The sequence below is a fragment of the Mus musculus genome, chromosome 10 (assembly GCF_000001635.26).
Source record: "Mus musculus strain C57BL/6J chromosome 10, GRCm38.p6 C57BL/6J".
Lineage (NCBI taxonomy): Eukaryota > Metazoa > Chordata > Mammalia > Rodentia > Muridae > Mus > Mus musculus.
In genome coordinates, this window is record NC_000076.6 from 26,960,468 (window position 1) to 26,979,424 (window position 18,957).

The 18,957-nt window shown below is 37.9% G+C and overlaps 1 protein-coding gene across 1 annotated transcript; it reads left to right on the forward strand.

Moving 5' to 3' along the window:
- Positions 1–5,505: 5,505 nt before the first annotated feature.
- On the forward strand, positions 5,506–5,824 carry Gm30534 (predicted gene, 30534). Its single transcript, XM_006512956.2, has one exon. The coding sequence runs from the start codon at positions 5,618–5,620 to the stop codon at positions 5,822–5,824; it is 207 nt and encodes a 68-aa protein (XP_006513019.1). The 5' UTR covers positions 5,506–5,617.
- The last annotated feature ends 13,133 nt before the right edge of the window (positions 5,825–18,957 follow it).

Consider the following 18,957-nt stretch of genomic DNA (forward strand, 5'->3'; position numbering starts at 1 on the left):
TACAGAACTGCTCTTGTCAAGGTTAAGTTCTGTCCAGAAAGAGCCTTCGGCTTTATACCCCACACTCGCTGAATCCAACAATACTCTTACTTAGCTTTCTTTTTAAACATGCTTAAAATGGCATACAACTAGACTGGTGGATCAGAAAAGAGGACCCAGGAGGGGAAAATCCCACAAAGCTATGCCCAACTTAATTTTTCTCAGAGAAGACAAAAAAAAAAAAAAAAAAGGAAAAAAGGTTCGTGCAACAAATTATGCTGGCAAACCTTGCACAGTGAAAATCCACTTGCAGAGTGAAATTAGATCAATATTTTTTCCCATTGTCTAAAACCAATTCAAAGTGGATCAAGGACCTTAATGTAAGACCCAAAAATGCTGAAGCTACTGAAAACCAACCAACCAACTACTGGAAACATGCTTCTAGACATCAAGGCAGCCAAGATCTTTCTGAAAAGAATGGTAACAACATAGAAACTGGCCTAACAGATGGGACTGTATAGAAGAAAAGGTCTCTGCACAGCAAAGGAAAGTATCATCCAAGTTGCAGAAGGGAGAAAATCTTTACCATGTGTACTGAAGACAAGGGAGTAGTGTCCAGAATTTAGGAAGAATTGCAGAAATTAAATATCGAAAAAATTAAAGTGCTAATCAGCAAATGGGCTAATGGAATGAATAAAAACTTTAACAAAATCAAACAGAAATAGCTAATAACTACTTTAACATGTGTTGAATGTCTCTGCCCACAATGGCAATGCAGATTAAATATACTTTGAGATATCACTTTATTCTTCGAGTTGGAATGTTTATGAAGAAATCTGACAGTGAATATTGGAGAGATGTGAAGAAAGAGGAACCCAACTTTACTGCTGGGGAAGGTAAAAATAGATGCAGGCATTGTGGGAAGTGGACTCCTCAAAAGAAAAAAATTACAACCGGAAAATAGAACTACCGTGTGATCCAGGCATTTCACTCCCAAGCATATACCCAGAGAACTCCATAGCTTATCACAGATAGGTGTTCCCCCTTGTGATTGCTGCTTTATTCACCATATCAAGGAGTTGATTGACCTACCTGTCAATCAACTAATGAATGATAACTTAAGCCATACACATATATAAAATAATTCCATCCAAGCTCTAAAGAAAACTGAAATCATAAAACTTATAGAAAAATTATGGGCTTAGAACACATAATGTTAAGCAAGATCTTGTAATTTCAGAAAGAAAAATTATATATTCTCTCATATGTGAATCCTAGCATGTTATATATGTATGATGACATGTGTACATGTGGTTATAATGTAATCTGTAGAAGTATGAAACAAGAAAGAGGATTAGGTTGTGAGTAAGGATTTAATGCTGGTAATAGAGACATAAATCATGCAAGAGCATAGAAAGCTAATTGTTTCTCTACTTTTAACACTCTTTGGATTCTGTTCTTTTCCCCTATGGTCAGTAAGTACATAAAAATATAATTGATAGTGCATAAAGCATAACCGATAGATTGTAAAATGTAGCGTGGAGCCCCACGGCTTCAGCATGGCTATTCTAACTGTGCAGAAGTTCGAAGTGTCTGTCTTACAACCACAAAGACAAGTTGCCATATTAATCTTGCATAAATCCATTAGAATAAGTCAATTACTGATCTTCCATTAACAAAATCAGGCCTTTTGTTTTCATATTTGTACTATGTGGAGTACAATAAACATGCAAACAAAATATTTTGATAGACAACCAGGCCTTTAAATTATGGAGCAATTTAGGTTGATTTATCAGATAGATGGGTTGTTTAGAAAAACCAGGAGGAAGAATACAGACTTTAAAAAGTCAATATAATTTAATTAACGGTTGACTATTTCTTAGTTGTGGTGTTCCACTATGGCTGTCATTTGAGAAAACACATAGCTGAGAAATTCACAAATCATCTTGTCTTTGGAAGAATTTGAAGTGACCCCATCTTACAGCCTCTTTTGGGCTATCAAAAACTCTGCTTTCCAAACATCAGTTCATCATTTTAAAGTATCTGTTTCTACTATTGCATATTAAAAACAATCCTGCTGTATCCATTAGTCAGCTTCCTGTGGGGTCTGAAGTGAGGCTTTCCCTTTCTGTATCTTCTTGAGTCATCAGGACTCAAAACTTCCTCTGAACTTGCATACACCATGAACTCAACCTTTACCGTGTATTGTGCTGTGGCCAATCTTCTGACCCTTTAGGATGTCCAGTCACCTCTCAGGTGCAAGGGCTTGTTTTATACACCTAGGCCTGCATCACTTGACCCTCCACTGGCCATGCTGATTGCACTGCTGGTAGCAAAAGTTGATTCATGCCTACCCAAACTTGCTGTGGTGTTAGGGGATTTATAATTGTGGTTGGGCTCAGCTAGAGCTTCTCCGTGGGCCCCTTAAAAAAGCACTGATATGAGTGTAAGTTGCCTATTCCCATCAGTTAATGTTGAGAAACTATCCAGAAGGAGAAAAAAAAAAGCATACATACAGTGGGAAGCCCTGTGTATGGATGCACAGAGCAGTTACAGGAGGCAGTAGCTTTCAGCCCTTAACTGTGACCCTCATGAACTGTTCTGTCTTTAAGTTCTAACACAATTCCTGATCTCTGCTAGTAAATATTCTTCTTGTCCTTTGGCTGGTTTAACATTTCTACTTACAAACTAAGGAAACATAACTAAGATTATATGTGTATTATCGCCACAGTGACTGAATATGTTAGGACCAAAATAATAAAAGGGAAGAATGGTCAGACCTTTCAACTCTCTTCTGCTTTATTTACTCTTCCAAGTTTCACTTTTAAGTTGTTTGAAGTGTAAAGTAAGGGGAAAAGCCAGTTTTACTTTCAGAGAGCATTAAATCTGATGAGGTAAGAATGTGCTAAAGTTTAGATTTCTGGTTTGGGGACCTCCCAGCTTGGTGACATTGGGATGACCACATAAACAGTTTAAACCTATCTTGTTTCATATCTAAAATGCAGATGAGATGATAGTACCTCTACCAAGGACTGTTGTGAAAATCAGCTAGGAAATCTGGCCCACAGAACACATTGCCCTGCACAAAGATTTCCATGACGTTCGGATTTCTGAGTTTGAGGCCAGCCTGGTTACAAAGTGAGTTCCAGGAAAGCCAGGGCAACACAGAGAAACCATGTCTCAAAAACTAAAAAAAAAAGATTCAGATTCCATGTTGCAAGCATGAGGCAATTCCACTCGTAGCCTTACAGCACAAGAACCATGATGTTTGCTAAGCAGAAAAGGCCAGAGTGACAGAAAGTTCCAGAATGTAGTGTTTTGCTTTCACTCTGTTTCCATTCATTCCTTGGTTCCTTGTATCCCTGGGTCTCCTCACATGGGGATCACCCTTCCAACCATCACATCTTACTTCCCAAATCTCTTAGGAATGAGGGTGCAGCTTCCAAGAGGCTTCACTGGAAGTGCCATGGCTTTATCATCCCAAGGGTGGGAGGATGGAATAAAGATCACTTATTGAGTTTTCACGTTTCCAGAAAACAATTTATGGGCTGGACAGATCTCCAGGGGTAAAGGATGAGTGGGAGAGGTCTCCTCCCATTCCCTAAATTGCAAAGAGTATACTATTCCATTGCCCAGGACAAAGATTTTATAACTTCCCATACAAAATGGAGATTATTGTTTTCTGTAAAATGTTGTTATATATTAGCTATGCATAAGCTTTATTAGGTTTGTCTTGATGCAGTGGTTTTATTAGAAATAGGTCCTGAGAAGTACACAATTCATCATTGAAATTTGATTTGCTGAAGCTGCTCTTTGTATTTTATGTGACTCCTCGTCCCTCTTTTGGAGATCTTCCCTTTAGAGTCTGCAAAAGCAAAGAGATGATTCTGCAATGTTTTGATTCAAAGGCAGAATTTTGAACACTGGTGGGCTAACTCTGTCTTCAGTTCCATGACCACAGAGTCTGTTCTCAGGATTCTTCATCCTTTTAGAGATGAGCTTCAGGTTATGACAGAACACTTGGTATTAGCTGGAATCAAAGAAATTACTATTACAGAAGCTATTGATTATAATTTAAATGTTTTTGGGTTTAGATATTGGGTCTAAATGTCCAGGCTGCCATGGGACTTATGACAAATCTTCAGCCCCCTATTGTTCAGTCTGGGAAAGTAAGCCTGAACCACTAAGCCTGGCTAAGTCACAATTTTAAATGCAATAATTCTAGGAAATTAGTTTAATGGTATACAATGTCTAGGCAAACATATTATTTGGGTTAGTAGATAAATTGTACTTTTATTATTATACCTTAAGGTTTGACTTTTGTAAAGAAACATAAATGTTGGGTAAGGAGGGGCAGATGAATGCTTAGATAGCTTGCTTGCCTGGTATGCACAAAGTCCTGGGTTCACTGTCCCACACTACAAAAACTGAGTGGAGCTCATGCCTCTGGTCCTAGCTCTCTTTACATAGAGGGTACGGGATCAGAATTTCAAGGTCATCCTTGGCTATGTCACAGGAGCCCGAACTACAGGAAATCCTATCTGGAAAGAAAGAGAGAAAGAAAGAAAGAACGAAGGAAGGAGAGAGAGAGAGAGAGAGAGAGAGAGAGAGAGAGAGAGAGAGAGAGAGAGAGAGAGAAAGAGAGAGAGAGAGAGAGAAAACAGAAAAAGAAAGAAAAAAACAATTTTGCTACAGATAATTGGTTTCTGTCTCCAATTATATTAAGAGATAAGAGATTAAGGCTAGATCTTTTGTTTGTTTGTTTGTTTTTTTGTTTTTTTGTTTTTTTGTTTTTTCGAGACAGGGTTTCTCTGTATAGCCCTGGCTGTCCTGGAACTCACTCTGTAGACCAGGCTGGCCTCGAACTCAGAAATCCTCCTGCCTCTGTCTCCCAAGTGCTGGGATTAAAGGCGTGCGCCACCATGCCCGGCTAGGCTAGATCTTAATACTCTCTCTCTGTCCCCCTCTCCCTCTCTCCCATTCTCTTTCTGTAAAAGTTAAAGCCAAAAAAGTGAGAGAGAATATAATGAGCTATAAGTCTTTCTCTGAGCTTAAAAAAATACATTAAAGGAACTTCTAAAAATAATATTTACTTCACAAGGAATTCAGCAATGGAAACAAAAGGTTATAGAGGGGTCCAGAAAATTCAATCATATATAAGTAAATTGTGTGAACTGTTGTTTATTTTGGAATTAACCTGAGCAAATTCAGTCTGTTATTTTCTTTCCCTTCTCTGTTAAAGTGTGGTTTGCAAAGATGAACTTTTATGACTGTCAGCAAAATAGAACGTAAAGATGACCAGTGATTTTTAACTCATTAACTAATGAAGAGAACAGTAATTTTTAAAGGTCTCAGAGCTTGGTAAGATGTCCATGTACATGCATTTAATTTTGTGATGAAATGTGAGAACAAAGTTATTCAGTAAAATACAGGCTGTTGTGACCTTCTGATTATCTGGTTTACCTACTTGCACCTGCTAGGCAAATGCTGCAAGTCATTTGTCCAAGGCAGCCTAGTATATCTGGAGATATATTCATGTGGTTCTTAGAGATCACTCTTATGCAGACTGACAACGAAAGGGTGCAAGTGAGCTCCTAAGCTACGTGTCTCTACACTCTCAAACCGCCATCCCACACACATGGACCAGGTAATGCAGTTTATAGAGCCAAGTTGGCAGTTTGTAAAGGACTCAATTCATCTGGTTAAAAGATGCACCAAACCTGACAGAAAAGAATTCCAGGAGATTGCCATGGCCACAGCAATAGGATTTGTTATCATGGGATTCATTGGCTTCTTTGCGAAACGGATCCATATCCCTATTAATAACGTTATTGTGGGTTGCTGAGTCCTTCCTCATTATGGGACAAGTGAACCAGTGAGGGGGTGACAAGCACATGAGGTAAAACGTTGCCTGGATGCTCTGTGGTTTTGTTTCTTTCCTCCTTCCCATGAGGTTTTCTATTTCTCAAAATAATTTCAAAAAAAAAAAAAAAGAAAGAAAGAAAAAGAAAAGAAAGAAAGGAAAAGAAATGGAAAAGGAAAGAAAAGGTGCAAGTGAGACGAGAAAGACAAAAGAACACTAGGATATGTTGGAGCCAAGTCTTGTGCTTAAGGAGATAAGCTTAAAGAAAGATCTGATGCTAAAAGGGCATGGTATAGTTTGTTCAAGACCCCACCCAGCTAAGCTTCCAACTTGAGAAAAATAAATCAATTAAAGGGAAATTTAGGCAGCCTAGGAACCATCAGCAACCAAAAGATGAAGCAATTGTAATTTAAGGAGGGACCAGGTTCCAGATCCAGGAAACAGAAGTTGTTAGCTTAGTGGTTCTGGATTTAGCATCAAGGAGGACACAAGAAAGGGGTTGTCATATATTTTTCTGAGGTTAAAGAAATTGGCCAAGGCCAGGTATATGGCAAGGGAATCCCTGCATGGAGGTCTAAAGAGGCCATTGTGTGAAGCTGTGAATGTGAAGCTTGGAAAACTTTGGAGAACTCCAGGTATTGGGAGTGACAAAGCTATGTGTACTTATCAAGGAGAGCTATAGAGGGTGCTGAACAAAGCCAGGAGAGAGAAGTGTACTACAGTCAACAAAGCTAGAAGGAGTGGGAGATACAGATAATATTTAAGACCTTGGACATTGGATATAGAGTTGTAGACTTTGCAATTTTCCCAGCTAAGTTTCCACCTTGTTTTTCCCCAATATTACCTCACTGTTCTCTTGCTTCTCTTTTCAATGGTAGTGTATATTCTGTGCCTCATATGTCGAATGTATGTGATCTGATTCTTGGGTTTCATTTCACAAGGGATTTCAATTAAGAAACTACCTTGAGGCTCAGAAGAGACTTTGGACCTTTAAACACTGTTGAGACTGCGAAAGAGTATGGGAACTTTTGAAGTTGAACTGAATGGATTTTGCATTATGGTATGGGTACAAGCCTGCAGGGGCCAGGGAGTAGAGTGTAGTAGTTTGCATGAGACTGGACTCTTTAGGCTTATATGTTTGAATGTTTGGTCCCCAGCTAGTGGAACTATTTGGGAAAGATTGTAATGATGAAACAACTTTTGAGTACATATCCAGGAGTAATATAGCTGGATCTTGAGGTAAATTTATTCCTATCTTCTTTTGGAACTGTCACAATGGTTTCCAAAGTGGCTGTACAAGTCTTCAATCCCATCAGCAATGAATGAGTGGTCTCCTCATTCCATATCTTCCCCAATAGGAGCTGCCATTTGTTTTACTGAGCTTGGCTATTCTGACAGGTGTAAGATGATATCTCAAAGTAATTTTGATTGCATTTCCCTGATGACTAAGAGTGTTGAACATTTAGTTTTTCTCAGCTTTTTGAGATTTCAATTCTTTAATATTCTGCTTAGATCTGTTTAACTCCATTTTAAACTGGGTTATGTATTTTCTTAACATCCAGGGTTTTTTGCATTGTTTATAAATGGATATTCTATTGGATGTGTAGTTGTTAAAGTCCCTTTTCCCAGTCTGTAACCTGTCACTTTAATGATGGTGTCTTTGCCACACTGAAGCTTTTAAATTTCCTGAGGTCCTGTTTACTAACTGTTGTTTCTAGTACCTATGTAAATGGTGCTCTGTTAAGAAAGTCTTTTCTTTAGTTGGTGGTTTAGTACCTGGGAGCTCTGGGGGAACTGGTTGGTTCATATTGTTGTTCCTCCTATGGGACTGCAAACCCCTTCAGCTCCTTGGGTCCTTTCTCTAGTTCGTCCATTGGGGACCCTGTGCTCAGTCCAATAGTTGGCTGTGAGCCTCCACTTCTGTATTTGTCAGGCACTGGCAGAGTCTCTCAAGAGACAGCTCTATCAGGCTCCTATCAGCAAGCACTTATTGGCATCCTCAATAGAGTACACATGGAGGGACTCAAGGCTCTAGCCACATATGTAGCAGAGGATGGCCTTGTGGGACATCAATGAGAGGAGAGGCCCTTGGACTTGTGAAGGCTTGTTGCCCCAGTGTAGGAGAATGCCAGGACAGGGAAGCGGAAGTGGGTGGGTTAGTGAGCAGGAAGAGGGAGGTTGGGATAGGGGGTTTTCAGAGGGGGAAATGAGGAAAGGGAAAAAAATGAAATGTAAATAAAGAAAATATTTAATAATAATAATTAAAAAAATCTTTTCTTGTGTTAATGAGTTGAAGGCTATTCACCACACTTTCTTTTCTGTTGGATTCATTCATTCATTTCTTTTCTGTCTGGCCTATGCTGAGGTCTTTGATTCATTAGAAGTTGAGTTTTGTGCAGTGTGACTAAGTATGTGTCTATCTTCATTCTTCTACATGCAGTGATCTAGTTTGAACAGTATCGTTTGTCAAAAGGTCTTTAGTTGTCCTCCCACCCCGTGGGTTTTTCTTTATAAAAGAATCACTTGTCCACGGGGGTGAGGACTTATTTATAGGTTTCAGTCCTTTTTCATTGACCAATATGTCTGTTTTCATGCCAATACTATATTATTCTTAGTACTCTAGCTCTAAAGTACAATTTTAGTTCAAGGGTGATAAAAACTGATACGTCTTAGATGATTCATTTGTGTGTCCATGTCTTTGTGTGTATATGTGTGTGTGTGTGTGTTTCCATATGAAGCTGAAAATTTTCCTTTCCAGTTCTGTGAAGAAGAATTGTATTTGAATTTTGATGGGGATCGTATTGAATTTGTAGATTGCTTTTGGTAAGATGGACATTTTCACTACATTAATCCTCCTGATCCATGAGCATGACAGATATTTTATATAAAGATAGTAAATCACTATTACTGTGAGGTATATTCCTTGAATCTTTAGTCTCTCCAGGACTTTCATATTAAGGGGTGTTAGATTTTGTCAAATACCTTTTCTTCATCTAATGACAGGATCATGTGCTTTTTGGCTTTCAGTCTGCTTTCATGATAGATTTCATTCACTAATTTACCTAGGTTGGACATCCCTGCATTTCTAGGGTGAAGCCCCTTTATGATGGTGAATGGTCTTTTTGTTGTGTTCCTGGATTTGTTTTGCAAGTGTTTTATTGAGAATTTTACATCTATGTTGGTAAAATTCTCGCTTTTTTTTTGGGTATGTGGGTTCTTTATGTGGTTTAGGTCTCAAAAATATTGAGCAATGTTTCTGTTTCTATGTTGTGGAATAATTTGAGGAGTATTGGCATTAATATGTGGTAGAATTTTGCACTAAAACTATCTGGCCCTGGGTGTTTGCTTTTGTTTGTTTGTTTGTTTGTTTTGGTCTTGGTTTTGGTTGGTAGACTTTTAATTAGTTTTACTATTTACTAGGGGTTATAGGTCTATTTAAATTGCACATCTGATCTTGTTTTTGACTTTGGTAGATGATATATATTGAGAAAATTATGAATTTCCTTTAGATTTTTCAATTAGGTGCAGTATACGATTTTAAATTATATCCTTATGATTATCTGAATTTCCTTGATATCTGTTGTTATTCCCCCGATTTTGTCTCTATATTTGTGAATTCAGATTCATTTTCATTCTCTCTCTCTCTGTCTCTTGCTCTCTCCATCTATTGTTCTCCTTCCACCTTTCTTGTTATTTGGCTAAAGGTTTGTCAATCTTATTGATTTTCTCAAAGAAGCAACTCTTTGTTTCTTTGATATTTTTATTGTTTATTTTTTATAGTTTATTAATTTCTCAGTTTACTCCTTTTGTGTGTAATTAGTACTTTTTTTTTAGAGATTTCAGGTGTGGAATTGAATTACTAATGCTAGATCTCTTTAATTTTTTTAAATGTAGACACTTAGAACTATTAACTTGCCTCTTAGAACCATCTTCATTGTGCTCATAAGTTTAACTATACCATGTATTCATTTTCATTCAATTCTAGAAAGTCTTTTAATTTCTTCAATTTTTTTTCTTGACCCATTTTTATTCAGTAGTGAGTTGTTGAAATTCCCTGAGTTTGTAAACTTTCTGTTGTTTCTGTTGTTATTGATAACTGGTTTTAATCCAATGATGTTTACGTAGGATGTAATCATTCTGACATCAATTTTCTTGTGTCTGTTGAGACTTGCTTTGTGTCAAAGTATATAATTAATTTTGAGGAATATTCCATGAGTCGCTAAGAAGGTATATTCTTTTGTATTTGGGTAAAATGTTCTGTAAATATCTGTTTGGCCCATTTGATTTGTGACATCATTTAGCTCTAACACGTCTATATTTGGTCTTTGTCTTGATGACCTATTTGTTGGTGAGAATGGTATATTTGCTATTGAAGTCTCCCACCATCACTGTGTGAGGGTCAGTATATGATGTAAGCTATAGCAGTGTTTCTTTTACAAACTTGGGTGCCCTTATGTTTGGTGCATAGTTGTTAAGAATTGTAATGCCCTCTTGGAAGATTTTTCCATTGATGAGTATGTAGTGTCTTCCTCCATCTCTTCTGATTAATTTTGGTTTGAAGTGTATTTTTGTAGATACTACAATGGCTACAAGAGCTTGTTTCTTAGGTCCATTTGCTTGGAATATCTTTTTCCATCCTTTTACCTTGAAACAATGTTTATTCTTAATGTTAAAATGTGTTTCTTTGAGTCAGTAGAAGGATGGATCCTTTTTTATGCATGCATTCTGTTAGTCTGTGTCTTCATGGTGGAATTGAGATGATTGGTGTTGAGCATTCCAAATGAGCAGTGTTTGCTGATTTGTTATTTTATTGTTGGGGTGTGGGTTGTTTCTCCCCTCTATTGATTTGTTCTTCTGGGAATATTTATTTCTTATGTCTTCATCGTTAACCACTTCAAGTTGATGTTTTCCCTCTAGTTTCTTCTTTGGGGCTAGAATTATAGAAAGATACTGCTTTAACTTGTTTTTAATAATAGATTATCTTATTTTTTCCATCTGCCGTGATTGAAAGGATTGCTGGATATAGTAGTTTAGGCTAACCTCTGTGGTGTCTTAATTTGTAGAACAATCATTCAGGCCCTCCTGGCTTTTACAGTCTACACTGAGAAATCACATGTTATCCAAGGTCTACCTTTTTATGTTATTTTGTCTTTTTCCCTTGCAGCTGTTAACATTTTTTTGTTTGTTTGGTTTTTTTTGTTTGTTTGTTTGTTTTTTTCGAGACAGGGTTTCTCTGTGTTGCCCTGGCTGTCCTGGAACTCACTCTGTAGACCAGGCTGGCCTCAAACTCACAAATCTGCCTGCCTCTGCCTCCCAAGTACTGGGATTAAAGGCGTGCACCACCATGCCCGGCTTAATATCATTTTTTTTTTTTGCAGTGTATATTTAATGTTTTGACTATTATGTTCTGTGGGAAATTTATTTTCTGGTCCAGTCTATTTCTTGTTCTGTATGCTTCTTGTGTTTTTGTCTGTTTCTTTTTTCTTCTAATTCTTTTTCTGCTAGTCTCATTTTTATTAGATTTGTTCTTTTTATATTGTCCCAGATTTCCTGGATGCTTTGTAGTGGTTTGTTTGTTTGTTTGTTTGTTTGTTTTTTGTTTTGTCTATTTCTTTTTTCTATTTTGTCTCTAACATTCTGATTCTTTCTTTCATTTTCATATTCTACAGCTGAGGCTTGTCTTTGTGTTTATTTGAATTGCTATGATTTTCATTTTGATTTTCCTTCAGTTTGTGTTATCTTTAGTGATCATACTTCTATTTTCATGCTTTAAATTGTTCTCTTCATTTCATTTCACTGTGTTTTCATTAATGGAGTTATTCATGTTCTCTTTAAGGTCCTTGAGCATATTCATAATAGCTATTTTGAAGTCTTTCTCTTGTGCTTCAGCTATATCACATTTCTTAGGGTCTACTGTAGTAGCTTGCCTGGATCTAGTGGAGACATATTGTCCTGGCTGTTATTGTGTAGTTATGTTAGCATCTATGGATCTTCTGTTTGGTTGATTTTAATTCTAGGTGGTGATATCTGGTCTTCATTTCTTCTATGGGTGTTCCATTCCTGGTTTCTATTGCCCTCTCTGGTTCCTAGGAGAGTGTGTTTCCTGGTAGGGAATGCTTCTGACATCCTTCCAGTTGTGGTCATTGGAGGTCCCAGGCAGAACACGTTTTTAGGTATTGGGAGTTGACACTTAGTAATGGGTATGAGTTAGAAGATGGTTTCTCAGAGGGTGCACAGGAGGAAGGAAAACAGGTTATGTCACCAGGATCTTTGTAGTCCCCTGGGAACAGCAGCTGAGAGGAAATAGAGGCTACACCAGGTGGCCTGCTACAGAGCTGGGAAAAAACTGGAGAATTGGAGTTGGAGGACAGGAGGGAGAGTGAAGACCTCCTACCTGATTCCCTGGCCAGCATGGCCAGTGGGGTTTCAGTTGGCACTGAGATGATGGAATGGAGTGGTAGAGGAAGAGTACAGGAGAAGATCTGAGTGATCTGCTGGGAATGGCTTCAGAGAGAAAGGGGAGGCCACAGCAAGCACACTGTTACAGGACTGCGGATAGGAGACGACTAAGGCATTGGAATTGTATGAGAAAGGCTCATTCATTTTCTTGATGATAGTCATTCTGACTGGGATGAGATGAAATTTCAAAGTAGTTTTAATTTACATTTCTCTGATAGCTAAAGATATTGAATATTTTTCAAAATATTTTCTGGCCTTTTCTTCTTTTGAAAACTTTCTGTTCAGTTAATTAGGTTACTTATTAATTGGGCATTTTGTATTGTTTTAGTGTTTAATTTTCATAGTTCTTTATATAGTCTAAATATGAACCTTTTATCTGAAGCATAGATGGAAAAGGTTTCCTTCCATTTTGTAGTGTGTCTATTTTTATTTTATTTTTTTCTGTGTAGAGCTTTTCAATTTCATGTAATCCTATTTGTCAATTCTTGTGGCTATTTATTTGTTCTAAAGGCCTATTCAGAGTTTTCTTGCCTATGCCTACATGCTGATTTATTTTCTCATATCTGTTTTGGTGTTTCTAGCTTTAAAGTTTTTGACCCAGTTTGACTTAAGTTTTGTGCAGGGTGATCTATTTTCACCCTGGATATAGATCCACACATATGGATCTATTTTAATTGTTCAGGTAAAGAACCAACACTTTTACTTTTAAAAATTATTAAACTTTTCTAATTATAACACAAAGGGCAATCGTAAAATTCAAGATGATTTCTCTAACACACCTGTCATTCAGGAAACTGAAATGCATTGATGCTTGAGTCTTAAGTTAAAAGCATATTATTTATACATCAATGAAGGAGTTCTTTGTGTTAGTTTGTGTGGTGGTTTGAATAGGAATGACCCCAGTAGATTCATGTGTGTGTGTGTGTGTGTGTGTGTGTGTGTGTGTGAATACTTGGCTAACAGGGAGTGGCACGTTAGGAGGTGTGGCCATGTTGGAGTAGGTGTGGCCTTGCGGAGGAAGTATGCCACTTTGGAGGCAGACTTTAAGTTCTCCTATATTCAAGCCATGCTTCACAGTTCCCTTCTGTTGCCTGTAGATCAAGATGGAGAACCTCAGCTCCTTCTCCAGCATGATTCATGTTGCCATATTTCCCACCATGGTGATAATGGACTAAACCTCTGAACCTGCAAGCAAGTCCCAAATAAATGTTTTCCTTTATGAATTGCTGTGGCCACAGTGTCTCTTCACAGCAATAAAACCCTAAGACAGATTGCTTACAGCAGTGCAACAAAACATGACAGACTGCATAGTATAATCAACATAAAGTTATTTTCTCACATTTATGTATACTGAATGTCCAAGTTCAAGGTGTCAGAGCACGGGGTAGGGGTGGGGGTTTCTACTCAAGTCTTTACTTTGTAAGTGACTGCCTTTTCTCTGGTCTCTTCTTTTAATTGGATTAATTTTATGTCTTAACATTGTTTTAATTAACTTGTTGTAGGTTCCATCTCAAATATTAACCATATTCAGAGCTGGAGGTTAGGATTGCACATGAATTTTATGAGAACACACCCACTCCTAAGACCCTCCTATCAGTGATGGGCACAGAGATCACACCCACTTCAGTAATTGGTTCAAATGATGAGCAGTGTACTATTATCCAGAGTAAAATATGACACTTGAGTTCAGCATTCAGGCCAAGCAGCCGTTATCTCCAGGTTCCTTTGGGGCCTCATATCTGCCCTAATTTCACTGAGGCAAAACTTTATTTTGGTACATGTGAATATCTCTACTGACTAAACAGGAAAAAAATAATCAGACCAAGATAAGAGAGCTTTACTAGGAGTGTGATATTAGCAGTGCCCATCACAGTTTTGCATTTGTGTTAATAATATTTATCAATTTTATACACAAAACCAGTAAATTTGCTATAAAACCAGAAGATTTCAATTTGTTAAAATTGTCTTTTGTAAAGTAGGAAATCTAGAAGAGTTTTGTAGCTAGAGACAATAAGCTAAATTGAAGGAGACCATACTTAGGATTTTTACAACTGTTAATTGAAGCTGTAAGGGTTTTTCTGGTGACTTGGGCTGAGATCTGCCTGCTCTCTTCTTTATTTTCCATTCTTGGTGACAATTACCATGGCAACTTCCATAAAACACCCTCACAATATTTTTAAAAAGTTAAAAAGGAAGGCTAACAACCCTGTAGGAATGAGTATTTGGAAATGAAATGAAAAGCTTTGTCTACGACTGCCGCAGTGACAGGAGGCAGGGAAATCATGGAGAAGGGCTGACTAGAAAAAAAATGTAACTTATTATGGGATAAAAGTTAATGTTTGAGGTGGGCAACTAAGTATACTGGAGAAACTTCTGCTGTTCATAAGATTTATTTTGATCTTAAAATCTTGATAAGCTCTGTTCAGGCAAAGCCATGGGTCTAACCCTTCAGTATAATCTTCTGATGATAGAAATCTAGCCAAAGACTGATAAACCGAATTCTGCCCTCACAGCTACTTTTCTGGGACCACCTTGGAAAATTGTACTAACATGGAACTTGTAGCTTATTGTCACACTTCAGGCTACCCTTTCGTCTCACCCAGTGACATATGGAGGCAGCAAGCGACTTGAGTGTTCAGTCTCAGCCATTCGACTCAGTCGTAGACTTGGGTGCATAGGTGGGAGAGGACTAAGGATAATTGCTTAATCAGTGCAGGCAAAAATCTACATACAATGTTTGTTTGATGTCTGGCTGGAATCAGGTGTGGGGGGGCACTGCATTAATCTCTGAGGCCATCTGGAACCTTCCCTTCCTGGGCACTTATCTAGAATTGACTTCAGTTGTACTTGCCTATGATAGAAGTGCCAATCCTGCCCCTTGGCTTCCACATTTATTTATTATTCTGAGAAGAACTTGAGGGAAAGGGACTTTCTTTTTTTTTTTTTTGCAAGTGTCAAAATGTCTTGTATTTGATGGAAAATAAAGAATAGTGATAAAAATTTTAAAGATGATTTTTTTATTGTTTGAAAAACAAACACTAGGATTGGGTAGAATACTTCAAATCATTATAGCCTACTATTTGGTTAATGTAAAAATGTGTTTTGACCTATACTGAGAGATAAGCTTATGGTTTCTGAGTAAGAAGACAGAAATGAAGGTAGAAGACAGAAATGAAGGTAGAAGAGCCAGTGAGCTCCATTTCAGACAAGTTTATTTTCAAGTTTATTCCTGACTGATTCATAGTCTTGTAAATTTCAGCAGTTAGTCTGAGTTCTAGCTTATTGCAAAGAAGAAAGCAAATTGCACATCTTTGCTATGTGGTAGATTTCTAGGCATGAGCAAAAGTTATCATGGTGGTCTTATGATGTCATCTTTTTTTCTTGATCAGAATTTTTATTTAATAAAGCTTGCTTCAAATTTGGACCAAAATAATAGAATTGCTTTTTTTCTAAAGTGAGTCTCAAGATACCATAACTAAAAAAATAAGATAAACCAATTTTTTTTTTACAGAGGAAACATGTGCTGAAACTAGGTGCTCCCAAATATAAAAGACAGGATTGAACTGTGCACACAGGAGTGCTTGCCCTGGGAGCAATCAAAGTAAAAGCCTGCAAGGACTTAAGCACACATCTCAGATAGAAGAGATCAGCGCATGCCTCAGTAGCATGACTGTAATAATAAACATCCCCATACAATTTTAAAGGTTACCAGGTCAAAACTGACTCACTCACCTAAATAAATCATTCAATCTTAGAAGTTTTGTTTTACAATCTTGAAGTTCAATGTTCAAGGTGGGTTATTAGGATGAAATGCTCTATAGAGATCTGTTAGAACCATTTGGTTCATAACTTCTGTTAGTTTCACTGTGTCTCTGTCTCTGATTAGTTTCCGTTTCCATGTTCTGTCCATTGCTGAGAGTGGGGTGTTGAAGTCTCCCCACTATTACTGTGTGGTGTGCAATGTGTGCTTCGAGCTTTAGTAAAGTTTCTTCTATGAATGTGGGTGCCCTTGCATTTGGAGCATAGATGTTCAGAATTGAGAGTTCATCTTGGTAGATTTTTTCCTTTGACCAGTATGAAGTGTCCTTCCTTATCTTTTTTGTTAACTTTTGGTTGAAAGTTGATTTTATTTGATATTAGAATGGCTACTCCAGCTTGTTTCTTGGGACCATTTGCTTGGAAAATTGTTTTCCAACATTTTACTCTAAGGTAGTGTCTGTCTTTGTCACTGAGGTGCACTCCTGTATGCAGCAAAATGCTGGGTCCTGTTACATATCCAGCCTGTTAGTATAGGTCTTTTTATTGGGGAATTGAGTCCATTGATATTAAGGAAATGTGATTGTTACTTCCTGTTATGTTTGTTGTTAGAGGTGGAATTGTGTTTATGTGTCTATCTTCTTTTGGGTTTGTTGAAAGACTACTTTCTTGCTTTTTCTAGGGTGTAGAGTTTCCCTTCTTGTCTTGGTGTTTTCCATCTATTATCCTTTATAGGGCATGATTTAGGAAAGATATTGGATAAATTTGGTTTTGTCATGGAATATCTTGGTTTCTCTGTCTATGGTAATTGAGAAATTTTGGGGGTATAGTAATCTGGGCTGGCATTTGTTTTCTTTTTTATTTATTAGATATTTTCTTCATTTACACTTCAAATGCTATCACCTTTCCTAGTTTCTTCTCCGAAAGTCCCCTATACTCTCCCCCCCACCCTGCTCCCCAACCCACCCACTTCCGATTCCTGTCCCTGACATTCCCCTACACTGGGGCATATAATCTTCACAAGACCAAGGGCGTCTCCTCCCATTGATGGTGGACTAGGCCATCCTCTGCTACATATGCAGCTAGAGACACAGCTCTGGGGGTGCTGGTTAGTTCATATTGTTGCTCCTCCTATAGGGTTGCAGACCCCTTCAGCTCCTTGGGTACTTTCTCTAGCTCCTTCATTGGGGCCCCTGTGTTCTGCATTTGTCAGGCACTGGCATAGCCTCAGAAGAAATAGCTATATCAGGGTTCTGTTGACATATGCAATAGTGTCTGGGTTTGGTGGACGTTTATGGGATGGATGCCCAGGTGGGGTTGTCTCTGGATGGTCCTTCCTTCTGTCTCAGTTCCAAACTTTGTCTCTGTAACTCCTTCCATGGGTATTTTGTTCCCCATTCTAAGAAAGAACTAAGTATCCACATTTGGTCTTCCTTCTTCTTGAGTTTCATGTGTTTAGCAAATTGTATCTTGGGTATTCTAAGTTTCTGGGCTAATATCTACTTATCAGTGAGTGCAAATCATGTGTGTTCTTTTGTGGTTACCTCACTCAGGATGATATCCTCCAGGTCCATCCATTTGCCTAAGAATTTCATAAATTCATTGTTTTTAATAGCTGAGTAGTACTCCATTGTGCAAATGTACCACATTTTCTGTATCCATTCCTCTGTTGAGGGGACATCTGGGTTCTTTCCAGCTTCTGGCTATTATAAATAAGGGTGCTATGAACATAGTAGTGCATGTGTTCTTATTAGAAGTTGGAACATCTTCTGGCTATATGATGGGCTGGCATTTGTGTTCTCTTAGGGTCTGTATGACATCTGCCCAAGATCTTCTAGCTTTCGTGGTGTCTGTTGAGAAATCTGATGTAATTCTGATAGGTCTGACTTTATATGTTACTTGACCTTTTCCCCTTACTGCTTTTAATATTCTTTGTTTAGTAAATTTTGGTGTTCTGATTATTATGTGACAGGAGGAATTTCTTTTCTGGTCCAGTATATTTGGAGTTCCATAGGCTTGTTGTATGGACATGGGCATCTCTTTTCTAGGTTAGGGAAGTTTTCTTCTATAATTTTGTTGAAGATATTTACTGGCCCTTTAAGTTGGGAATCTTTACCCTCGTCTATACCTATTATCCTTAGGTTTGGTCTTCTCATTGTGTCCTGGATTTCCTGGATGTTTTGGGTTAGGAGCTTTTTGCTTTTTATGTTTTCTTTGACTGTTATGTCAATGTTTTCTATGGTATCTTCTGCACCTGAGATTCTTTCTTTTATCTCTTGTATTCTGCTAGTGATGCTTGCATCTATGACTCCTGATCTCTTTCCTAGGTTTTCTAACTTCAGGGTTGTCTCCCTTTGTGATTTCTTTATTGTTTCTATTTCCATATTTAGATCTTGGATTGTTTTGTTCATTTCTTTTGCCTGTTTGATTGTATTTCCCTGCAATTCTTTAAGGGATTTTTGTGTTTTCTCTTTCAGGGCTTCTAGCTGTTTACCTGTGTTCTCCTGTATTTCTTCAAATCCTTCTAAACATCCTCTATCATCCTTACAGGAAGTGATTTTAGATCTGAATCTTGCTTTTCCAGTGTGATGGTGTATCCAGGATTTCCTATGGTGGGAGTATTGGGTTCTGATGATGCCAAGTAATTTTGGTTTCTGTTGCTTATGTTCTTACACTTACCCCCCACCATCTGATTATCTCTAGTGCTACCTGCCTTCACTGTATCTGACTGAAACCTGTCCTTCCTGTGAATCTGGTTGTGTCAGAACTCTTCAGAGTTCGGCTGTCTCTGTGATTCTGAGATCCTGAGATCCTGGGTGTGTCATAGCTTCTGGGAGTCAAACTGCCTCTGGGACCCTGTGATCCTGGTGTGACCAAGTTCTTGGGATCCTAAGATCCTG